The sequence below is a fragment of the Trichoplusia ni genome, chromosome 16, assembly GCF_003590095.1.
Source record: "Trichoplusia ni isolate ovarian cell line Hi5 chromosome 16, tn1, whole genome shotgun sequence".
Classification (NCBI taxonomy): Eukaryota; Metazoa; Arthropoda; class Insecta; order Lepidoptera; family Noctuidae; genus Trichoplusia; species Trichoplusia ni.
The window spans coordinates 2,962,099-2,988,123 of NC_039493.1; the positions used below are offsets into that span (position 1 = coordinate 2,962,099).

Genomic DNA, 26,025 nt, shown 5'->3' on the forward strand with positions numbered 1-26,025 from the left:
GGAGCCAGCGTCGCGGACCTCCTTGCTCTTCATGGACTGGAAGCTCTGGTCCGCGAAGGACTTGACGTGGCCTTGCGCAGCACTGAACTCACTACCTGTAGAATGCGGGCACAGCTACGCTAACTTGTGATCTTCACTCGTCATTCTCACAATGATGTAGCAAAAAATCAGTGAAATAACAAAAATATTTGTCTGTCGTGGACAAATCTCCAGACACAATCAAACACAGAAGAAGTAGTTTACCAATTCTCACACGTTTGAAAACCCAAATGCATTATCACCAATTACCCCTAAATACATCTAGTTGTGGAATATTGTAACTACCATTCCGCATCAAGACTTCTACACTATTAGCTGCTCCTTGATTCATAAATCTTAAACTACTGCTGCTACACTACATATGTTATTTTCTAGTGTCTACGTGATGTGACAGAAAGCTGGGCAAGTACAAAAATGCAAACCAAAATACTTTCCGGCTAAATAAGCTATTTTCCTCTTCATTATCATAGTTCTACATTATCATCTACTATGTCTCTAGTGTCCACATAGCAACTATCAGTGGTTTTAATACCTTTCCCATCCCTGGTGGGTTCGGGTGAGTAGAGGTTGCGCAGGCGCTCCTCCCGCAGCCGGTACATGTGCGCGCGGATCTCTTTCTTACGGGAGAAATCTTCCGTCTGCTGCCACTGAAACATGTACCGGGACAAATTAGTTAAATATGAAGCAATCGATAATACACAATAGGGATGATGACTGGGTATAAAAAGAAAAAATCGCATTAGTCCCACAGTTAGATAATTGAAAAGTATGAGGTACGTATTTTTTCCTTTTTCAGAAAAACTGGAATTGACAAAAGATTAACTGCTTTAAAGTTTAGGAGAGGGGGCTTGTGACGTAACGATAGAGTAAAATTTATACTCAATCGTGACGTCACGCGTAAATTCATTCACTGTAATTTGGTAAATTTACGTTTGCGGGACAAATTAAAAAATACGTATCCATTATTATACAAAAAACCTACAAGACGGACACTGCAAAAAAAAATTGTCATCATCCCTATTAAATCATTTCGTCAAAGTAATGTCGATAGACATGTCATATCAAAGTAGTTTAGCATGATAAATTTCCCCCTTTAAAAATGTTTTTGGCGTTGTTAATATTGGCTACATACGAGTACAATTTGTTTCAGAACGCGATGTATATCGTAATTAATCGCAACAATTTAACAGAACATCTCTTAGCGCCTGGCAATAAAGTTATAGCGCACGAAAGACATATTGCTCAGTAAGTTTTTCAAGGCGAAGCCATTATTTTTTTGATGATTATTTACGTCATATGGCCATTTCCAAAGTAAGTCAATACAATAAAGAATTAAAAAACGACTCTCGCATTAGGTATTTAATTCTTGTATCCCGAACGTCTCACAGTGGTTTTCGCGTGGTGACACTCACCTACCCTCGCAGTTAAATTTACATAAAGAACTTAGTGATATAATATCTTACCATGCGGCGCAGTAAATCCTCGTCGCGGATCAACGACACGTCGCCTTCAGACATTCTGGAAACAACAACAGATACATTATTATTTTGAAAATTCAATCTACCCAGGTTCGTATAAATACTGATGACTCTTTACACATTTAAATTATTCTTGTTCTATTAGGAATCATAATATTCATTTAGAGCTTAAGATATGCGACCAATAACAATAGTCCTGGCAGCATATTCAACCCTAAATCACTAAAAAGAAAAACTACTCTACGTCGAAACTACGAAAATTAAAAGAAAAGTAACACCTGAAATTATACCGTCTTAAAACGAGTACAATATGAAATAGCTACGAGTACTACAGACAACATCTTCATTGCACAAACACATGACACCTAATTAAACAATCGCAGTCGGTCAATTGAGCGCGAACTAGCGACCACTCCAGCACTTGAACTGCGACACACATCAATATGGTGCTTGTTGGCTTGACGTGATCTATTTATGATCTGTTTATTGAGCACCAATTATATGGTAAAGTTTTGCTTGAACAGAAGTCAGAAAACACGATTTAGTGTAACGAAGTTTGACGATGTTTTTTGTCTTACATTCAAAGAGCGTAGAGAAAATGAGTGGTATTTTGTAGGCCCAGATGTAAATCATTAAAAATAAGTTTGAAACTACGTGGATATCGTTATTAAGAAAATCACCCTAAAGAGAGCGAAAGGACAATGTCGTTGAAAAATTACACTTAGTAGATTAAACTTACAAATTGTAACCATGCATTATATCATCCTAACAGATCAGCAATCTGATTCAACAACACAAATAGCGTTAAATGCACACTGCCATCAATTAAACGTAATTCGCTAAATGAACTTGTATGCAATCTCGTCGGGCCCGCGTCCGCGTCGCGCCGGTGCCCGCGCGGAACCTTGGCGACACAATTAGTGGTCGGCGCGACACGACAGCTACTCATTGATGGATTTATAGTTCTCATTGAACGCCTTATACAGCTCGTACTTTATTGTTACAAGGGTAAATAAAGTTTAAATGCACTTTCAAAGTTTTGAGAGAGTTTTTCGCACGAGGTACGAGTTATAGGTTATTTTACTTGGGCTTGATGAGAACGTTGCTATTATGAATGAAAGTAGTAATTAAAAGTAAAGATATTAGAGGAGGAAATTAAATCGATTTGCTTTTGTTTGACTTTTTAGAAGAAAATTATTATGATGTTGAAATCTTCTTAAATGTAATGCAGTTCATCAATGTCCTTTTCATGGCTTATTCTTATTCTTTAAAAAAACGACTCCCGCACGAAGGAATTTAATCCTTGCATAGCGTGGGGTTTACAAACATACAACTGACATGCACACAGACACCCACACTCAGAACAAGCATTCGTGGATCACACAAATGCTTGTCCTACGCGGGGATCGAACCCGCGACACGACGCGCTCAATGGGTTTGGCGTGGTGACCTCAACCACTTGGCTAACCGTGCAGTCAAATGACTGAACTTTCAATGACTTGAATACCGTATGACACTACATAACACTAACTGGACATTCAATCATAAATCAAGAGTTCAATGTTCAAACATCGCCATATACATCGAGCATGCCCATCCAGGCTCGCTGCGTCAATACCTAACAGATCAGTTACCGCGGACCATCTGTCACGCAGCCTCCATCTCGCGCCATATGGACAGTGGCCCAAACTGCGCGCCTTGTACGGCACCACCCCGCCGCCCTTGTCCCTCTTTACAACATTATGAGACATATAAGGAGACATAACTTTTATCTCATTACCACTCGAGAAAAAAACAATTATTTTGTTTGTATTGATGTTGAAAATTTTTATTTTTGGAATGTCCTAGAATTTGAGGTCGTTTTAAATTAGATGGTTGTGTAAACCTTGAAAATGAGTTCAGTACATGCCGAGCCTCGCGCTTGGAATGATTCTCATAACACTTGAAGAAAGTTGTTATTGTTGGGGACAGTTGGGAAATTCTCAAAACAAATTGTAGCAGTGGTCATTGATATTAAAAATAGTATTTCAAAAAAGAGTAGATCTTAAGATGATTTGGAAAGATTTGGTGAAAAAACATAAACTTATTAAAAACAGATTAAGGAAAATGTTAGCAAACTAGCAAGCAAAACGAGAAAATACCTCGTACATATAGGCAGTGCAAAATTATCCATGAATAAAGTTCCACGGGACCACGGGAGTCTCAGGTGTCCCATAATGACACAACATGTGAGAGTGGTGCATGACTCGTGAAGTATTCCGGAATTCATACGCTATTTAACATAATATCAACGTAGGCGCAGTGATTCACAGATGGTGATATGTCACCTAGATGTTATTATATATCAAGGTGAAATATGTAGATCATCTGATCATCAATATGCATATCAGATGAAAAATGAAGTCTCTAAATTTGTTTTGGTTTAACTTCTTGGTTTTTACTGAGGACTAAATAGATCATGTTTTTTTTTTAATATACACTAAAGCCATTTTCAAATTTTATTAAAAAAAAATCTATTAATCAAAAAATTTCAAACTGAGATCCTTGTTATAGTCGGCGGCAAAAAGGATGTAAACCTTGCACAGATTATGAACTAATCTAAGTAACTTTATCGCGGAACATTCCAGCCTTAAATAACCGTCGTTGGAGCAACTAGTGTCTCAATACATGATGTCACCTAATGACAGTCGATTGGGTAGTGACAACTAATGGCCGGTGATAAACGAGGAAGGAGTGGTGCTGGACCACTGACGCAACTGTCACAAGTTCTGACACTACATACTATTGGAAAGTTATGGGTCACAACGAATTACTTCCTTTTGAGAGTGTTAAATGTGCTGAGATAGCTAAAGATCGGAGTTGTCGTACCTACAAGCAGTATATTCTTATAAGTCTCAAAATTACTGTTCTATTTTTGTACGAGAAAACCTCTTTATGCAACACCAAAAAGAGCTGAAATCTTAAAGATTGAGTGTTTTTAAGAGATCTGCTTTTCTTGAACTAAATCTAAGGAATACTTGGACGCCATATGAACAATAATTTAGCGCATAGTTGGGCAGTAAGGCACGTCCCGAGAGGTCACAGGACCGAGCGGCGGCGCGCGCGCAGGCGGCCGAACCTGCTCGTGACTCACGCGCATAGATTAAGCGTGGAGAAAGGGTGCATCGCCTATCGCCGCATCCGACTTTATACTGGTTTCTATAACTTTCAAAGAATATCCCTAGGAATGGAGTCTGACATTAAAGGCAAGGTTTAATTCAACTAGTGACATTAAGTCACTTAAAAATTCGCTGTTTATAAGGGTTTCTAAAGCAAAGTCTATTCCTACTTTTTTTCAAAATTATAGATAGACCTGCATTAAACTTACTATTGCAGCGCTTTCTTAGGACTTAGTTCCAGCCATAAGAGTAACATTATTCAGCCAGCATACCTTATTATTAATAGCTCAGTCACGCATATTCGACACCTTCCGATAACACATAGTTTTGTCAGCGTTGCTATGGCGGGAGGTCGCGGGACTCAGATGGACCGGTCAGTAGCGCGCCCGTGACTCACACCGACACGGGATGAATGCCTACGCGATGACGGACCCACAGAGGCCGCCGGCCTACCATTATATCTGATGAAAGTTATGGCTTTAACACGCATGAATTATGATCGTTCTGGTTTCATTCAGTTTATTGAACGAGATGTATCGTGTTTTTCTTTTGTTTTCGAATTCCTTGGCGGGATGAAATAAAGAACTTTTAATATCGGTAGCTTCTTTAAAGGTTGAACAAGGGATTCTTTTTGAAGGAGATTATCCAAATACAGAAAGAAAATTGTTGATAGCAAGGACTAAAAGTGGTCAATAAATAATTTGTAATATGGATGTTCTGTAGGCCTGGTCTATGACCCTACGTGTAACACGGTGACATAACGTCCAGTTGACAACGCGCTGGTAGTACACGACAGACGAATACAAACGCGGACTGGTTTCTAAGTAGAATGCTTGACGCAAAGCTGTTTATTCCACAAGAGGATTATAGTTTTTACTTCGGTAATCTTTTATGAATAGATTACCATTCATAAATCATAAATGGCATTTGGATTACTATATTTGTGAAGGTATTTGCGTTGTTTGATTAAAAATTTGTTTTGTTTGAGATTTTACTAATAACAGTTTTAAGTAAGTAAGGAGGGATAAATGTATTTTAATGACAAAATCCTCAATTACGCCATAAAAGCAGTGTTGTCTATTATTTTTCTCTAAAAACTTTGAATTTAAAAAAAGTAAGATATTAGACCATAGGTAAAAAGCTTATAAAATTTTGCAAGCATTTTTCAGTATTGGTCAGCATTCCCTGCACTCAATAGTAGGGCATAACCATCGAAAGAAGCCAACAGTAAACTGTTTACCTTTAACTGCCTCAGATGGGATATACGTATGTAATGATACGACATTACCAAGAAACTCCGAAGACAATGCTTTCACTCTCAAGATGTTGTTAATTCGCGGCGCGTATGTTTGTTGATATTCAGGGCGCATGCGCGATGTTTTGAGCTAACTTCTGCCGGAACCGGACGCGCCGTGTGAACAAGCTGACATTCTCACAAACTACAACATATTTACATTATTTACATTTACGTTGAATGTTTTCGGTAAAAAGTTTAAAAGCAACTGCTGTTCACGAATCTTGGCTTATGTAAAGGTTGATCTGTCAAAATTGACGCAAAGGAATTAGCGGATTCTGCCAACGTCATGTAAACGAAAAACACTATAAAACCTCTGTATATGTTAAACAAAGCGGTTGTATAGTAAATGCGTCTTCGGACCTCATTTATTACAATTATCTAGGAACTTGTTTAAAAACATGCAATAGAAAACGCCACCTTCATTTATAGTCAAAAGAAAGTAACAACAAGAATTTCCTTAAACCGGGCAAATGTCCAATTCAGTGAAAGTAAGTAAAGTTTATTCTGGTCACTCCCGTTACCTCGAGGTTCACGGCCAGGCGGACCTGGGCGGCGGGCATTACGGACAGACGTGCACACGTGGGCTGATTGATAGATTGCTTTATTTACCAACTAAACCAACTTAAAGACTTTGCTACAAATTGAGGGCACAGGTTTTCTATTCTTACATTTATTCTCGTTTTTATAGTCCCGTTAGATTAAAGGTTTAGAACTGAACCCTTATCCTTCTGTGTGTCTTGACGTCTGTGCATCCGTCAGTCACCAGGCTGCATCACAAGAACCGTGATGGGCAGTTGAAATTTCTACAGATATAGTACTTATGTTGCCTCATTATTAAAAAGGAATGAAAACAAGCAACGAATGATACATCACGATCTGTGGGGTGACCCATTAAAGATGGAATTTTACGGAAACCCCAGTTTCGTCAGTCATGCTTGCACTGGACCAATTTTCATATAGAATGGATTACTTGCTTAGTAAGGTAGTATGAATGCCACTACCAAATTAGAATGAATTCGGTAATAGGACAAGTATTCCTATTAATAGCCTGCAAAGCCTACGTGTGATCTATAATTAGTCTATTGTAAAGTTTCCCTTATCCGAAGCCTCATGGCAGCTTAACAATGGCTCAAGTTGGCCGCACTCCAGATTGTTACTACATCATTTGTATTCAAAGTAGTTTTTCCATTAGCCTTTGGAGTGCACGCAAACGAAATATCGTAAAGATTTGAATAAATAACTTGAAGCTCAAAGCACTACATTGAAAAAAGGTGCGATTCTGACTCTTATTTAGGAAAACATCAGTTGACATGGCATTAGCGGGATAATATTTAGACAATATGCTTATGACCTTGTTCAGAGTTCCGTTCCCAAAAGGGATGAACCGTATAGCTAAGGGCTCTGTTATCTGACCTGATCTGGATCTCATGAACGGAGACAGCTGAAAGGTCCTTTTTTAAAGATGCTGTATTTCTGTTACACACATAAATCGAGATTAAGCAACTGTTGGCAAAAACGGACACAACCTTCTTCCAGATGTCACGAAACTAGTTACAATACAACATATTTCCATCAACATTAGCACTGGTGTGACCTTGTCAAACCGCAGAGTGCAGAGGATGCGCCTGATGACGTCACGCCGAATTGGCGTGAAGGTTCCCGAGGTCACACGAGTGATTTACTGAAGATGTTTGTCTAATGTTTGCGGATAACAGATTTAGATATTATGACCTAATAGGTGGACCAGGTATGTCATTCTCGTTGGGCATGCGTTAGAAAACGTGATTTTTGATTTACGACTTCGGTTTGTGGTCTTTCTTACAGTATAATAGCTTGCGGATAGATTAAATGAAATCGATCAAGTGTGAGACCGGCGGAGGATTCCGTACATCCAGGACAAAGATAATAAAATCGGTTCCGTAAATAATAAATACATATGTAAATTTACCACGGTAAAATTTAGTCGTCACTCACCCAGGAATATACGTTTTCGGATGCGCATATAGGCGGGTATTAGCGCGCCTTTTGGCACTTACATTCACAAAAACAAAATTATAAGTATTTAGAGCTAGAATTGTCTACACTATAATTAAATCTAAAATATCTTGTGTCACGTAATTACCTACTCCATCAATCTTTAGAAGAATTTAGCACTAAAAGTGGAAACAGGTCAACACATTCTGAGGAACAATTAAAAATACTATAATTACATGTTTTAATGAATGGCGGATTGCTTTCGGTAACTCAATATAAAAGGATTTTTTTATACATTAATTAACTATTCAATATTTGTTTTTTCAATCAATATATCAATTTTCTCTACCATACATACTAACAGCAATGGTAAAATAATAATTCGGTGTCATTAGTGCATACATGCACTGCACCTTTTTTTGTTTCTACTCATTGTTAGGTAAGTATGTCACCCGCGCGAGACTATTTCTAGCATTTTCAATTCAGACAATTGACGATAACTCAGTAATTGAACTACAAACATAATAATTTCTTAAATCATAGACTTTACGAGTTTATGCACTGCCCACGGCGGAATACAATGTTGCCACACCAATAACATGCAATGAAAAAGTTAGGAACTTCCGCTTGCGTCAGCGTGTGATCTCAGTTTTGTGTTATCTGTGCAAACTAAGCTGGGATCATTTCCGTCTACTTGGTTTTGTTTAGACAAGGTTAGACTATTTGGAGAACCTAATAAGTGTTTTAGTTGCCTAGGCCAAAGTTGTTAGATAATTTAACTTACTCCCTGGTTTCATGTATACTACACCTATTTCGATTTGAGTTAATCCTTCACACTTATTCACTTAGCGGAGTGATTCTGCATGAAAAAGAACTTTCAATTTTTGTTTTAACCAATTCAGTTCTTGCCTGCTTTACCCGCGCAACAAATGCCATTGGTTTTGCTTTTGGTCTCGGAATATCCAAAGGGATTTTAAGTCATCCAAAAAAAAGACTAGAATCTAATCATCGTTGGCCTCGCAGTGTACTAGGAAGTCAAGCAGTTGAGTCACCCGCCCACAGAGGACGCCACCGGAGTAGTGATTGATTTGTTATGATGTATTGTTTAGAGCAACTTGTGGACAACTGCGAAGGTTGAATCGGTATATTTGTCTTATGTAAAGGCATTTCAAATTTAATTAATTATCGTTGTCACTATTGAAACGTTAAGATTCTTTTTCATCTTAAAGTGAAACTTAATAAGTTGACTATACATACAATCTTCAATCTTGATAATGAAACGTGTTTTCAAAAATAACTTTTTTGACACCCTCGAGTAAGATGTCGTCAATGAAATCTATACTTCTACACTAATCTATATCTATACTAATATATAAAGCTGAAGAGTTTGTTTGTTTGTTTGTTTGTTTGAACGCGCTAATCTCAGGAACTACTGGTGCAAATTGAAAAATTATTTTGTGTTGAATAGACCATTCATCGAGGAAGGCTTTAGGCTATAAACCATCACGCTGCGACTAATAGGAGCAAAGATACAATGGAAAATGTGAAAAAAAAAGGGCAGGTATAAATCATAACTTATATTATTATCTTCTACCCACGGGGACGAAGTCGCGGGCAACAGCTATCTAGAATAAAATGAAACGGAAAGTAGACCTTTCCTCTTCAAACCAACCTAAACAAATTATTTTCCATCATAAAAGTAAATTAAACTAATCGAAACTAAGTTTTCCGACCTTATAATTATAATATTGCATTGAACTACAGTTGAAGTGAAGCCACCTGCTCGCACTATCCTGTGTCTATGGCTAGGTCCGGGAACTGGTTTGGTCGCCGGGATGCGGCCAATAGCGTCTGTTACCCGCGATACTGGCCCAACTTATATCGCCAAAGGTTGCTGTATAATCTATTGGGCCAAGTTGTTGGACCAACATATTGGATCAGACAATTGGATTATATTTGGAATGCTAAATAGTAATTTCTCTGCGTTATCACTTGGATTAAGCTTATTAAATATTGTTGGGCCATATTTGACAAGATGTTTAATTATGTTTATATAAACATGGATTCATAACATAACAAGTAAATAATCCATTTGAAATTGACTTCAACAATTATACAGCAATTAAGGAAAAAGTAAATTAAATACAGGATACCTTAATGATTATGAAAGGGAAAAAGTTAAAGCAAGAGCATTTAATTCAAATCTTATTAAAGCTTATGCAAAAAGTAAATCAGATATAAGTGTCTCTCATGTTGATATGGGTGCTATTGTAAAGCGGCGCGCGGCGACTCGCGACTCGCGTGAGGTGCTCGCACAAATACTCAAAGCTATTGACTTGTCTAATGTGTTACGCTTTTTGTTTAACAATATACAAGTAAACTTCTTGCTGTTTCTGAGGCAAAACGATCGATTAGAAAACTTAATTAATAAATCGATCTTTTCACTATTTTGTGGAACTTATTACTTTCGTCTATCCGTTATGTATTGGGAATTTCTTTGATCCATTGTTGATGAAACAAAGGTCCTCGGCATTATTGGAAATTATTCTAGACCATTATTAGCCCTTATTGCACACACCTGTACAGACATACCTACATCCAAGAAAGCTGTGTAAAACAAGGTCGCATCACATTATCTCCTGTTTAATATGGATCACAGCGTAATCCTGCAAACTGTTATAAACATAACAATATCGCCGATCGAGAATACATTAACATACATACAATTCAAATCAAACCATTCAAATAAGTGACATCATTTTAGAGCACCTCAAAATGCCACCATGCAATTTCCCCTCTTAAAATGAGAACCTTAAAGTTCAATTTCCCAATTGACTTTAAACTTCAGGTTATCGAATAAGGCTAAATATTCGGGGAAACAGTAAATAAAAGCTGTATTTTTCGCAGCACCCTACATGGAAAGCTAAACGCCTTATAAGTCGGTTTCGCCCACAGTCGGGCAAAGTTATGAGTTAATTCGCCCGCGCCATGACACCTGGGTCAATTGAAAGACGTTACTATGCTCCGCTCGGAAATGAGAACGTTTGGTGATGGGCAATAACAATTGTTTTGGAAACAGGATAACATAATTATATTGTTATGAAGAAAGGAAAATAAACGGATACTTAGATGTTTTTATAGCCTGCTAATGTAGGTCTATATGTGCCTGTGATTCGTAAAATAATATAATTAAGCTGAATCTGGTTAGAGTTCGACATATGCAAGCCATGGAAATAGAGTAACAGAGAAACCACTGTAAAAAATGTTAAAGTGTTTAACATACTATGAGCTCATATCACAGGTTCATAAGTACAACACACAGACAGATATCCTACGAGCCGTGTTAATACTTGGCATATTTGGTGCTCACACGATCTGTGTTGGTTTCCGAGAACCCGCAGAGCGCATGTTTTGGCGACGCAACCCGACGCCTGCGCCCGCGCACCGCGCTTCTCACAACACTACATCTGACTCGACTTTCAACTGAGAAGTTAAACTGTCATTTCAAAGTGCTATTTAAGTTCATATATCCGATGATATTAAATTTAGCACATAATTTTTATCATTGATGGAAAGATCTATCTACCACCTAAATTTATTAAAACGGATTTTGTAGAATTCCAGCCTATCTTGACACTGACAATCGCAGTTTCGTTAGGGCTTTTGAATACATCTTTTCTCAGCAAAGCACTATCACATTTACACAACTTTTTCCAAGAAAGCCATAACGTTTTCTGGAAAAAGGTGTCAGTTTTCGCAAACAAATAAATCAGCATTTTTAAGGAGTTCCTGAACTTTCATGAGAAAGCCTTTCCTTTTTACACAAAAACCGTAAATAAACTAACAGAGATCTATTTAAGTACATTGTAGTGTGCCTTTTGTAGGTACTCATTGAATGAGTACACACAGGTACCTAGCACTAGTCCTCTCGCCGAGGTAACCTTCACGGCAGTCGCGTCGCAGCCGGCCCTGGGCGACAGTACGAGCTGCCGGCAGCCAGGGGCCAGCACCACACGCTCCAGAGGTTCCCATTGTTTTAGATCAACAAGTGCGACTTACAACTGCGTAATTGTACTGTACTTAAATACTTCTTTATATTTACCACAAGGGAATCCCGTTTTTGATTAAAAAATATTCCAAACCCCATAAGCACAATAAAAACATTAGTAATTAATTTTGCCGAAACTCCAACGGGTTTTTTTTAATCTAACTCAATTTTTTAAAGCAAAATTAAAGAATATAAATATATAATAGAGCTCCTTTATTTACTGTATGCAGATGTACCCATGGGTTCAACAAACTCATGTGGTCTGCGCATTTTACCACGGTACACACAATTAACACTCCCAAATAACAATGTCGGAATATTCTGAACAAAAATGTAGAATACTAGTAGTACTAATTAGCTTAAATAAACGGAATAGTGTATTACAGACGACAAGGCTAAGAACTATATCTAAGTCTTACTTAGTCATATTGATACTAACTTGTTTTATAAAGAAAATAAGTGAGTCACTGACCTAGAATAAATAATTACGAATATATTCAAAGAATATCAATAGCTCACGTGAATATACAATACATTGTGTCACGAATTTATCATTACTCAACAGTTAAAAATAAAAATTACTTATTTACCTGCCTGTATTCTGAATTTTATTCGCACATCACTATATTGTCACTGGTAACATATACATGAAGTATAGTATCTTTACTCTGTCACTTGTAACATTATTGGGTATTACGTCAAAATACAACAATATCACTCTGGTTCACTTAAAACAACCGGTTTTGCATAATGTTTGTACGATGCGCCTGCGCACACACACACTACAGCCAGTACTCGGCGCGAGCTTTATAAATGGTGCAAGTATATTAGTCATGAGGACTGGTTCCAGGCTTTAGTGTCAAGGATTCCAGTCTTACGTCATACTTGTCCTTCTTATACCTGAAAGCCTTATTTACTTTGTCGATTTTAAGCTAAAAAAAATGTCAATTTGGTACACAATATGAATGATTTCCCGAAATTATATTAATTGTTGTAATAAAAATATTGATTGATTGACTTATAGATTATAATCATCATACAGATAATGAAAACAAATAGCTATAATACTCTCCTGGAACGTCTGACATATAAAAATAAGATAAAGAAAGAGCAATATAAGAAAGAGAAAATTTAAATTAATTTTCCTTACAGGAAAAAAAACTATTCGTCCATAAATTGTTATTTTCGGAATCTGTTCGATAACTCTAAGTAAAGTGGACGACAATGTTTCCAAGCAGATATTATTTGATGTATAAGACCATTTAATGTATATGGATATAAAAACACTCATAACAGAACGATACTTGTGTTTTTCCTTTTTTCGGCAATTAAAATGTAATTTTGATTTCGACTGCCGTTTTCCTTCAACTGACCTCATACACACAGACAGTGATGAAGTACCGCAGGTGACATCACAGCTATTTGGCCAGGCCTGATACACAACACAGTAACGTGTAATTAAATGGAATTAAATTAATTCTTGGTATAATTGATGAAGGGACAGAATCAGACGTAAGGAAAACTGAGTTATTATGTGTAGTAATTCGGAGTAGTATTATCAGCTGGCACCAGTAATTCACAGGTTTATTCAATATTTAAATAATATCAGGTTTGTTTTCATCAGGGACCGGACAACCCCACTTTAGAGTTAAGCCGTTTGACAGGGTAACCCGTACACGGGGTAACTCATATCGCAGTGTTACCTTTTGTTCGAGTTACATCCTCGAAACCCAGCGAAATGGTTAACACCTTCATTAGGGTAACCAAGTGAAAGGGGTTAACCCCTTCAATAACTTAACCCTTTGAAGTGGTTACCTTCACGAAAGGCTTTTATTCGTGTTACCCTGAATTACCCACTAAACTTGAGCTGCATACTTGCACCCTAGCGGCCCCTCATTGCTTTACTAAGACTACAGCTGATTTTCTTCTATCGCCGACGTGTCGCGCCGCGACTCGCGCCTCTCGGACAAACTACCTACGCGCGAAACTTCATATAGGTAACTAGCTGTTGCCCGCGACTTCGTCCGCGTGGTTAGAAGATATAAGTTAGGAATTTTTGAACGAAAGCCCTCGAAGATTGATATTTTTCCCCGTATTTGCCGCATTTTCCATTAAATCTTCGCTCCTATTAGTTGTAGCGTAATTTTATATACCTAGCCTAAAACCTCAAATCAAATTTTTTTGATGAAATTATTTATAATAATTTAAAAAAAAATCAAGTTTTTTTTCATTTTTTGCATTTTCTGAGAAGATTTGACGGGTGAATTTTCGATTGAAAATTAGAGTGTTTTTTTATATTAATTCAAAATAAGGTGAAAAAATAAATATTTTAATCAAATAACTTACAGCGTATTTGGGACACAAAAAAGTAAGTTTTCACCAAATTTCGTTACAAAAATAAATTTTTGTAAAAAATAAAAATAAAAAACCACAATCTTGGTTTTTTGGATCTTTCACATAAATTTTGAGGTTATGTGAAAAAAATGTAAACACAAAAGTTTTAGATCTTTTTATTACCTACAACTTTGCCATTTGACTTTTTTTGATACGAATTTTACTTTTGCCGGAAATCGAGAAAAACCGTTTTTTACTCTTCAAACGTCACTCCCACCCCCTTCCCGACCTCAGATCGCCCGTAAATTATTTTTACTTTCATTTTAAAAAAAATATTTTTTTTTAAATTATCGACCCTGGTGTACAAGTATAGACACGAAAAATATATATCACAACGTTTGAAATGTGCGACAAGCAAAATTAAACTGTAAGGTCACATCCACAATGATTTTTATTCCATGTTTACAAGTCGCTCGGTAAATGCAACAATGGCGCCGCTGGGCGGTAAGATGTCACGTGCGCTCGTGGTTATACTATTTTCAAACTAATGTCTATGATAAAGAGTGCATATTACATTGTCTTAGGTTGGAATGGGTTACCCTGTTACAGTGTTACAGGGTAGTGAAAGGGTAACCTGTTCGGAACAGGGTTACAGTAATCCGTTCGAAGGTGTAACATATGTCATAGGGTTTTTTCTTGAAGCGCTTAAAAAAACCCCTTCAAAAACCCTTTCAATGAGTATCCGGCCGGTCCCTGGTTTTCATAATGGCAAATTTATTTTTAATACTAATTTCCTCAGCCTTAGGGAAAACTGAAATTTGCACAAGATCGTACCGACATACAAGTATAATCCCCACGTAAAAATCTTATCCCAATTATTTCAATTTCTTCTTGCAAACTTCAAACCTTTCCACCTCAACCTTGAAACTATTATATAATAAACAAAACAATCTTAACAATACATCGGAGGAAGTGTTTAGTAATATAAACCGTAATATTTATTGCTTTGGAAGGCTCCCGACATTGAGACCGCGATGAAGTCACGCCGTATTTGTGGACGGAGCTGGACAACACTACAACAGAGACCCCCTCTGATACATGCGATCAAACAGCGATTAGCAGGAAAATGTATCAGTATGTATCTGCGCAGATATTATAATGAGTAATTGTATCAATTTGTGGTGTGGGCAGTAACCTTAGCTTACCGTTTTGCTACGACTTTGATTTACTTGCATCGTGAATATGGATTTGCCAATTCATCGATAATTGGCCATGACTGTTACTGTTACTTCAATTAGTAAGTTTCGGAGAAAATTTTAGAGTGCCTCTACGTGAGCTGAACATCGCATCCAAGGATTCGAGTAGAGGAACCTCCTCTAACGTTCTGGGCAACTAGTTCAGCGACATTAATAAGAGGTAAGAGTTTAATAGAGTACGCTCTTACCGTCACGAAAACAAAAGACCTATGCGGTACCTTTTAAACAAAGTAGCCAAAAACTTTTAAAGTAACTTACATAATGCCACAATTAAATAGTCAAAACCTGTTCCCTGAATTTGGTGACGTTATCATAAAGTATCAAAATTTTATTAAACTCTGGATTCAGTTTTGGTCAGCTCACCGAAACAGGCCAAAGAATGTAAGTGTTAATTTTAAACGTAATATTTATACAGATTTAGTTGACAAGACATATGTCAAACCCACTGCTGATCCCACGCAAGGATTGGAAACTGCTTTTTTTCTATTTACTGAAGGCAAGCGCTGAGTGAACATCTACTGATTCTATGTATCACTATCCTATAGAAAACAATGATTGCTATTAGAATATTCTATTGATCACAAGAAATTTCTCGGAACCTGCTATCGTCTATTCTTAGTGTTAGATTTTAGTAGAACAAGTGACATTTAAGTAAACGATAAAGATTTAAGAACGATAATAAGCGGGAGATGTTTTTAAAAATAAATTGAATCTTTTCAAACACTTGCACCACAATAAGAAATGTATCATAATTAGGATTGCCATATACTGTAGTTAATTGATGTTTTTTCGTTAATATAAAGATAAAAAAAAATCTTTATTAATATGAATGTATCGAATTAGTTTTCTCAGTAAATGTTAAGACGTGCCCCAACTTGACCGCGAGTTCTCCTAACAATAGCCATAATAGTGAAAACTCACCAATGTCAATTGAGATGAGAGGCTTTTCTGTTAGTGATCGTGAGGAGTTGCTCGAGTGAGGCTGACTATCCGCTGAGGAGGTGGCGAGGCGCGCGACTGCGGGCGGCGCGCGCGAGCCGGCGCGGCGCGGCCCGCGCGGGGGCGCTACATGAAACAATCGCTCGATCTGTGCACCAGCACCCACGCTAAGTCCTCACACAGATGCTGCGGCTACACACTTGCTAAATCTACGGCCTTTTCTATTTTTTCCCTTTCTGCCCCAAATGGGGATCTCCCTCATTTTCGTATAAATGGTTGAACATTGATAACTTAAGGATAGTAGATCACCAGAGGTCGTGGATGCAAGAGTATTTAACGAAAATAAAGCTAACAAAAGGAAATCCTGGCAGCGTAATAGGTTAAATTTACGTTTAAAATCTCTGTCTCTGGCAAATGTTGTATGAAGCCTTACTATGCAAGTGAGAACGTAAAAGTAAATCAGCCCAATATGAATTTGAATTCAACCTTAATAGATGGATGAATCGCTCTCGTGGGTACTGCTAATAAGTATTACTAGAACAACACACAAACAAATCCGACAGGTAACTCATCGCCCACAAATGTTTGAATTAAGAATTCAAGAGACATCAGCAGACATTTTTAATTCAAACTCAGATGCGCAGGCGTCGCCCGTCGGATGCCTTAAAAATGGAAACAATACAATAAGTAATATAAAGTGTTTATTATTTGCAGTCACGTACAAAAACATTTTAGATGACAATATGTCCATAAAATGAATTGACCTGAGGGTATGTTTTTTATTTAGTCAATGTTGACTCAAATCTTACTAAGGTTTTTGTTTAGTGCACATGCGTAGAATCAACATACATATTATCTTCAAGTATTTTCAATTCACATTTTAACGTATTTTATGCCATGTATATATTAGTAAACAATTAGAATAAAAATTACCCACTATGGATACAGCTGTCAGTTGTCAGTTGTTTTCGTCGGATGACTAATCTCACAACTTTATGACAGACACATCTATGTTGTTGAATCCATTTTATCGTTACTATATGACATACAACCATCTATTACAGTTCACTTAGCATACTGATTAAAGTGATTAATATAATGTCTGTTATCGAGAAGAACCAATTGATTAAATACGTATGATACAATGAAACCCACTCAAATATTGACAATGAACTTAATATTCTTGTCGAAAATACTGTTATCAGAAGTGGATCACTTGAAGCAGGTTAATGGGGGTATTGCCAGAAAGTGTACAAATAAAAGTAAATAAATTCGAGCAATGAGTTTAATGGTACTTATTTGCATAGATAGTGTGGCTCTACTGGGTGACAGTGATGCATGCTTACAAGTATTTGGGTGAAAACACTTTCGATAAACTCCATTTTTTTTATCCTAACTTCTATAATACAAACATATTCTTATTTGACTTTAATTATCCGTATCCAAAACAATCCGAACCCAAATACAATATTGTATTTATTTAGTTTTCGTCAACCGCGACATATGCCCGGCAGAGCCCACCTGTTGGCAATGTCAGCGCTTGCGCAGGTGACGTCACTGCTCGCTAGTTCGATACTAATCGCCGCGATCCCGCCGTTAGGAGATCCTGCACGCCTTGGACAGGGTGTGCGCCCGCGCAAGTCGTAATAAATATAAACTTTCTCGACACACATGAAAATTAAAGTGATGTGATTTCAGGTTTCAATTACATTGCTGCTATCCGCGTTATACCACATTATTAATCATACTTCTTGTATATTGAAAAAGACATTCGATTTGTAGAATAAGGCAGTCCGTTTTCAAAATTGAATACGTTCTATATCATGTTTAAGTAGTTTTAAGCCTATCGAATTATTTTTCAATCAAAAGATCTCACGTAAATTCTTTCAAAATCCGTTGTAGAGGTAAAACTTTTTTATACGTGAATCGAAATCGAAGTAAAGAATCAGAACATACCAGTTTTACCTCTTTATAAGTATCTGCAAGCCCTGCGGATCGTCGGCAGTGTGTAAGTGAGGGTAATCGCATTGCATCAGTTGCAGCGGCCGTAGGCGTGTAATGGCGCCTAATGATCGCGAGTTAGACGCGTGATTGATTGCGGCTCCACTGCCATGGGAAATGACAGCGCTCGTTATGAACCGGCAATGAAGGACAAGGCTTAAGATGTTTAGGAAGTGTCGCGTAATCAGAGGAATTGAAGGAATGCACTGCATTCCTTTGTGAAGTTGTATGAACCTTTTTGGGATTAGTGAAAGTGGATGCTTTACAGAATCTAGTTCTAGATGGAATTTCCTTCAACACATTTATGGCAGTAGACCTATCATTTACAAAATAATTAAGAAATGTAGCTATGCGCCTTAAGTAATGGTTTCTATATAATTAACGATTTAAGATGAACTACACGTAAAAAGTTAAAATGGTATCAGTTTCCAAACTTAAATAAAACATTTATCCACCATACACATAAAATCCATGTAATCATCAAAAATAGCTTTGAAATAATAACCCTATGCCTAAAACTGCATTAGCACACAACTTCACATGATGCTCACATGGTACCGTGGGCAAAGATGAGTTGTAGAATGGACTATAATGTATAATGTAGATGTGTTGGCATGGTCATGGCGGTGTGATGTCGGCTGAGGACGGCGCACTTTATGTTCCGCCTAATGGGTGTCGTGTTCTTCGTGTGTGGTGCGTGTCCACTTGTCTGTCGGCTTGCGGTGGCAGTCACACGAGCTGTGTGAATTTACTTTGAAAATTGTAAATTTTTACGGTGACGTCATATTCATGTCTATGTTTCTGCCTTCTCATCGGCTGATAGCTATTCTAAAACTTTGTATGTATATCTTTTAATCTCCAATCGACGACGTTACTTAGCAAAAACCTAATTTTCGTACTGTTCCAAATTATTCTCTCCAATTATGATCGTTAATTAAACATACTTAATGTAAACATAGAGTCAAGTATAGCAGCTAATTAATTTATAGTTGTTTTTCCTGTCGCTCATTCCTGGCAGGGCCCGGGAGGGGCACTAATGGCCCCATTACACCATGCACCATGCGCAGTGAGGCAGACAGCGCGTGTAATTGCCCACCGCGGTCGACACGGCAACCATACCCGATGTACACTGGGCACCGTGGAGAATTCAATCATGGGACTCATCGGGAATCATTACTAATTATGATGTGAGAAAGTTTTTGTGTTCACTTGTTAGCTGCGGATACGAGTGTTACCAGTTGAATTGTAGTAAGAGTAAATTGATTTTGTTTCATGGTACTTACTTGACTGTTATTTGCTAAGGAATTGTGGAGAAGAAGCACAAGCTAGAAGGGCCTGGACTGCCGAATTAGAGTATACTATAAAACTAAGAACTACTTGGCAAAGTATGATATTGTGTAATTAACTTTAGTATAGGTAAATATATCATACAACTTACTAATGGGCTGCAAGTTTATGCAGTATTATTTTACTAACTGCTTTAATTCTCCTAAGCGGTAAATCAATACCAACTTTATTATCTTAACATTTATCGTTTACTTAACATAAATCTATTATCGCCTACCTTCCCCGACCCCCGGTCAACCCAGACGGTATGATAACATAATAATTAGTTATAATGTCTATGTAAACATGCCGCGTCTATCTGCAGGCTATAGGTAACGACCCACGCGCTGTGGTCTATGACCACTATCTGTGTTCACAGACCTACCTACATGTCATGCACCGAATTAGAAATGATACCAGCTGCTAATTAATTATAATGTTCAATTAGATACAATTTGTGGATAAACGCCCGCTCTATTTGTGTATGAACTCTTTAGTGTTTTCATACTAAGCGGGGTCATGTGATGGGACCCCTTTAGGACAAGTCTAATTATCTAAATTCGTTCATAGTCCAGTGCATAAGCAAATTGTAAGTCTGGATTCTAAATATTTAAGTAAAAGGACATCCAGACAGATGGTTTCTATGTATTGTTGTGGCATTGTTACGACGGAAATATGTGATGTTGTGTTTGTTAGGAATGAGATATAATTTCTACATAATATGCCGTCGATAAACAACAGCTAGTGTAGAGGCTGCTTCCCGCTATTTGTGTGTCACGAGTGTTTCTGTCACAACAATAGCCTTATGCAAAGAATGTAAACAAAGGAAATTATTTGTTATTCTTGTTGTTGTATAATACTATTTTCTATCTACACATAATTTCTTCGTATTTATACATTTCGACGACTATGCCTCTGCATTCATATGGAAGTGACTAATTTTATTAGCCAAGTCATAGCTCTAGCTTTCTATTATGAACATCTGCGACAGTTTGTCCCCGATGGAACAGCAAAATGATCGACACCGTGCAACGCCCTAATGTAGTGTGGAAATCATACGCTGTAGAACAAGATCACTCGATAGAATTCATACCCATGTAATCATAGTCTGCTTCGAGCGCGTCTACTTTTAGCCAACTTTATACATGTTTTCATAAATGTGCATCCTCGCGGGAGCACATACCTCGCCTGACCTTTCCGGAGCCAGCCTTCTCTGATATTGCTTTACCTGTGTCGCGAACAATTACTTAAGTATAGTAAAGTACTAAAATCATTAAATTGATGCAAATATTAGTTGTCAAATTATTTTCACGACGAAACTTGTAATGATTAAGTAGTTACAATTGTTGTCTTCGATTTGATTACCTTCTGACTCATACTGACCGTATAACAAATTAGCCTATTGAAAGAATATACGGTTTAATACAGCTGGTCGGTAACCAGTATCAAAAATGAACTATGGTATTTATTTTTATTTGTTATAGGGGCCACAAAAACTCATCATCTGAGTAAATTACAACTGCCCCGATCGTGGAACACTTAAGAATATCATATTCCACAAATTAAGTATCTACACAGGAGAGCACAATGCTAGTAATTGGCGGCCAGCTGGCCACCCGACAGGGACTGCATTACTCAACTTGAACCCAACAGATCAACAGGCGACCACTCAACTCATGTTGTACAATATGCGGTAATTGTGTGATAGGCACGTGCGTGATACCGCACCGGCTAGGAATAGGCGCCTAGACGACTTGCGACATGAGCACCGGCTGATAAACAACCATTGCTAAAGGTATTGTGCAAAACTTATGCTGATTGTGCATGTTCATATCACAGAGACTTAAGACGATATTAATAATGTAATTATGGAAAGTAACTTCCTGATGCAACGAACGTATTTCTTAATCTGTAGAAGCAGATATCTTATTTTTATATCCGTGCCCAAAAAGGAATTTAATGAAACAAAATGAAACCAGTAAGATTTTGATGTCTTTTTCAATGTGTATTATCTTTTGACTCCGATATAAACTATCAACTTAAGTCTTATTTAATTATGTATCTTACATTAATTAAGGTCGTAACATTTACAAGATCATCTCTTGCATATTTTGGTAAATATTTTATGCTAATTAAGTATGACTTTCGTTTAATGTTAAGTCAACATTACGGTCGAATCAGTGTGTAATGAATATGTCACGGCCGTCGTGGTGTCGGTAACACTCGTACATGCATACAGACAGACAGACAAACATCAAACGAAACCTTCACAATAAGACTAGACTTAAGCATTACCTACTTAGTTACTAAAGCGAAACCTTAATATCTATGAACTATAATTTTGTATGTCAGCAGTCCTCTTCAGATTTAATTACCCTACTAATTTTATAAACGCGAAAGTTTGTATGTTTGTTCCTGTTTCACGCAAAAACCAATTAACAGATTGAGAAAAAACCTGACACTCAGATATTTTTTTTAATCAGAATTATCGCAAAGTATAGTTTCCAAGATTTTATGTTCATATAGGGATAATTTTCGATTTATATAGGTTTTGGACAGGGGTACAGCTAAAATTATATTTTTTTTCCTTGGTTGATAATAAAGCTGATGGAAAACACGAAAATAACTTAAAGATATCTTTATCAACTCAAATCAAATAAGCATCTAGATTAGAAATAAATATAATCTGCATTTCCAGTTTCTGTAAATGTCAAGTTTCGCAAAGCAACAATTTGCTTGAAAACATTTGAAAACGATTGGTTCCATCTGAGTGAATACTCTAAACATTCAAAGTAGGTAAATAAGTGATATAATTTAACCAAATCGGAGCCTTACGCCCGCGGACATGACGTCACCACTCATCAGACGCCATCAGTGCCAAATGTAACATCACACCTATAATTATTATAATTACTAGCTTTTTTAAATATTTGTTTGTGTTAGGGCGTAGGCTGAGCCTAAACAGACAATAACTCAGTGTAAGCGAGACCTACACAACAGACTCATAATTGGTCCTTGTTATTTCTGACCTTGCGTTTTGACATCGATAAATAACAATTTGGAATAACCATGACTCTGAGCGCGAAGTCCCTAATTTGCAACCTAGCTAGATAGTTCTAGGTTCTTTGTAAAATTGTATATATTGGTATTGGTATAGAAAACATGAAGTCGACTAGGGTAATTAAACAAGCAATCCTCCTCAAGTTTATCAATGCCAGTTAAATAACCATTGTATAGTCTATAATTAATTTGACAGCAAAATAAAATAAAAATATAAATGATGACATATAAATGATCCGTATAAATGATCACAAAGGACCAAATTAATCAATACAACAAGCACAAAAGAATCTCAACGATGGAGCAACATTCGCAAAAAAGCGATACACCGGCCGTTGACACAATACCGCTAATGTTTTGACTACATCGGTACTCGCATGTAATAACGAATGCATTGTTGACATAATTAACGATCAACGAATCGTGTACTTACTTAACAAACATAAAGAAATCATAAAAACCTTTACATGAATTGATAACAAATAACCCACGGTCAGTTTTATCGAATTCACTTTCATAACACGGAAACGTTTATTAAAACCAATAATTGTTTTATTAACTCGTTTAATAATAGCTGCGTGGGAACCGTGTTATTTAACATCGTGTAAGATTATTTCGAGAAACCTGAACCTGATCGCGACCCGCTGCGCAGGCGCAGGTTCAGTGGCGTGCGCCTGCGCTGGCCTAGCTACGAGTAGATCGACGCGCTATTCGGTCCTTACAGCCGTGTTTCTTGGCCTTAACTAAAGCCTGCAAGTTCAAAACTGTTCCCTTCAAGTACACTACCCCTATATTTATCTCGTCTACCTTATTACCTACGAGTTTCTAGTTACTCCACGCAGATGATGCTATCTGATGTAATATCTCATTCGTCAACTATTTGTTGATCACGACGTTATGATCATACAGCTCGGTGACTAAGTTCCCGATCTGAGTAATTTGACAACTGTTGTGCCAGAACTAAGGTAATCCGAACAGTTATATCAACTAATCTCTTTCTAAAGTTGGCAATAAATTGTTGCCTTAAAGTTTTGGTCGCTGTGAGAAGTACCAAATGATTCATAAAACCCGTTTGTATATCTATGGGTAGTTAGACAGTTCGGTAGACATTAGATAGCACTGTTTGATGTTTAAGTTCTAACAAAGAAAACAGCGCTTTTACTTGATTATACTTTACTCCAATGAGCGTGGGAACTTAAACATAATTAAGTTTTATCAATGATACTCTAATAGACCATTGTTAACCAAACATTTAATATCTTACCAAACTATAAATAATTAAATTAATATGACTAAAAAATACTTTGAAAAATTTCAAACAATGCCGAAAACAGATGGTATTCTGATCAACCTTGTTGAATTTATGGGACCAACAAAATCGTTTTTTCTAGTCCGATGTTAACAAACATAATAAATCCCGACGAATTCAGAAACTCCTCCGTTTTGAAGCCGGTTGAAAAATAAACTGCGCAGTGCACAAAGGGTAGGTTTTAAATTTTAATTGAACTTCGAAATTACTCTGTGTCACCTCTACGATGAAAACATTATACCTAAGTAGGTAGGAACTAAATTATTTATAAACTAAATGTGGGTGGAAACTCATAAAAACAAGTGACGAACTACCAGTCTAGAACAGTCTTCCATCTAGGTTCACAAAGTGAAGTCAATCTTATAAAGGACCAGAATTACAAAAAAGTAAATACCCGATCAAAATGATTATGAGTCACTAAGACCTCACAGAGACAACCAACCATTGTGTGTCCACCAAAATAGGCGATAAAGACCACAAGGCGTTTATTTAGGCTTACAAGGAGCAACAGACGGCAAACAAGGCTACTCATGACAAATATGGAAATAGTTATGAGATTTAGATGGAGTAGCTTCAAACTGAGGATTACGCTGCGGAGTAGGCACCAACAAGAATCCAAGAAGCAGGTGCGCAAACAAGCCCCCGGCGCACACCTAGACGCGAAGATATTTGTTATGATCACAACACGCGGGACAAAGCCGGCGCATTCCGCCAGCGAGACAAACATCAACGTAAGCAAACAACATCCTCACTCAAACATGCGATCATTACATCCATGTTACTCATGCAACACTATGTCACAGACACATCACTCTTATGCCCAACTATAACTAATCCACTCATAAGTAAAATGAATAAATACGTGTGCCGAGCGCTTAATTTATGCGCGGACACGTTTAAAAAATACAAACTGTCAAATGCCGACGACATGGGCAGCGCTCAGCTGAGCGCCGAGAGCCACACAAGCCCAGACGTCAAGTCTTGAGAACTTACCTGTAACACAGCCGCCGGCCGCTAGGACAGCTCGCCCGTTATCATTTAAATTTGAAACAATCGCTCAAAACTAGAGTATCTTCCAGTGCACAGTTCAATTTCCACCTTTATGTTAATTATAACTTATATTAACAGTTATTAAAGCTCACGTGTTATTGCGAAGCGTTAGTGTTAGTTGTTTTAATTCAGTATATTCGCGAAGTCGTTTCGTTCGTGTCGGCCGCTCGGTATGCACTTTTGGGGTCACTCGGGGTCGATTGGTTTTATTGTGTTTTTTCGCGTGGAGCGGCTTCGAGCGTGCGAGCATGGGTCGACGTGGCGTGCGGCGCGGTCGGCGTCCGAGCGATCACTGCGCGAAGTGACCCGCGCCCGCCGCCGGCCGCGGGATGCGCGCGCGCACCTCCTACTCCTCCCTCAACCCTCTCCTGCAGGCTTTCGTGCCCTAAAAGATAAAACACTTATCGAAACGCGTTCCGAGAAAGCGATGCCACAATACACCCATACGACTCTAATTAGTCTAAGTGTGTTATTTATTCTGATGTGATAAAAGCCTGTTCTTCGACAGCTAACGTTTATGGCAGCGTATAACGACACACATATTTTGTAGCTATCAGTACATTTACTATGCTCTTACATTTGATTATAAATTGTAACAAATTAACGTCGTCTACAACTTGCCGGAATCTAATTGGTTCGTAATAGTAAACAAATAATACCTGAACACACCATAGAAGCTAACGAACAATGAAAGTAATGATTCATAAACAAAATTATAACAATAAATGTTCCAAGAGATAATCTCAAAGACAATAA

At 37.4% G+C, this 26,025-nt stretch overlaps 1 protein-coding gene across 2 annotated transcripts in view; it reads right to left on the reverse strand.

Moving 5' to 3' along the window:
* Nucleotides 1-25,630, reverse strand: part of LOC113501861 — a gene marked incomplete in the record, with an annotated part of 64,630 nt that extends 39,000 nt beyond the window's left edge. The window contains 4 exon segments of one of the 2 annotated variants that reach the window (XM_026883154.1): nt 1-95; nt 572-686; nt 1,503-1,557; nt 25,213-25,627. In XM_026883154.1, coding sequence (XP_026738955.1) covers nt 1-95; nt 572-686; nt 1,503-1,556 — 264 coding nt within the window. 2 annotated transcript variants of the gene reach the window in all.
* Between the last annotated feature and the right edge of the window lie 395 nt (nt 25,631-26,025).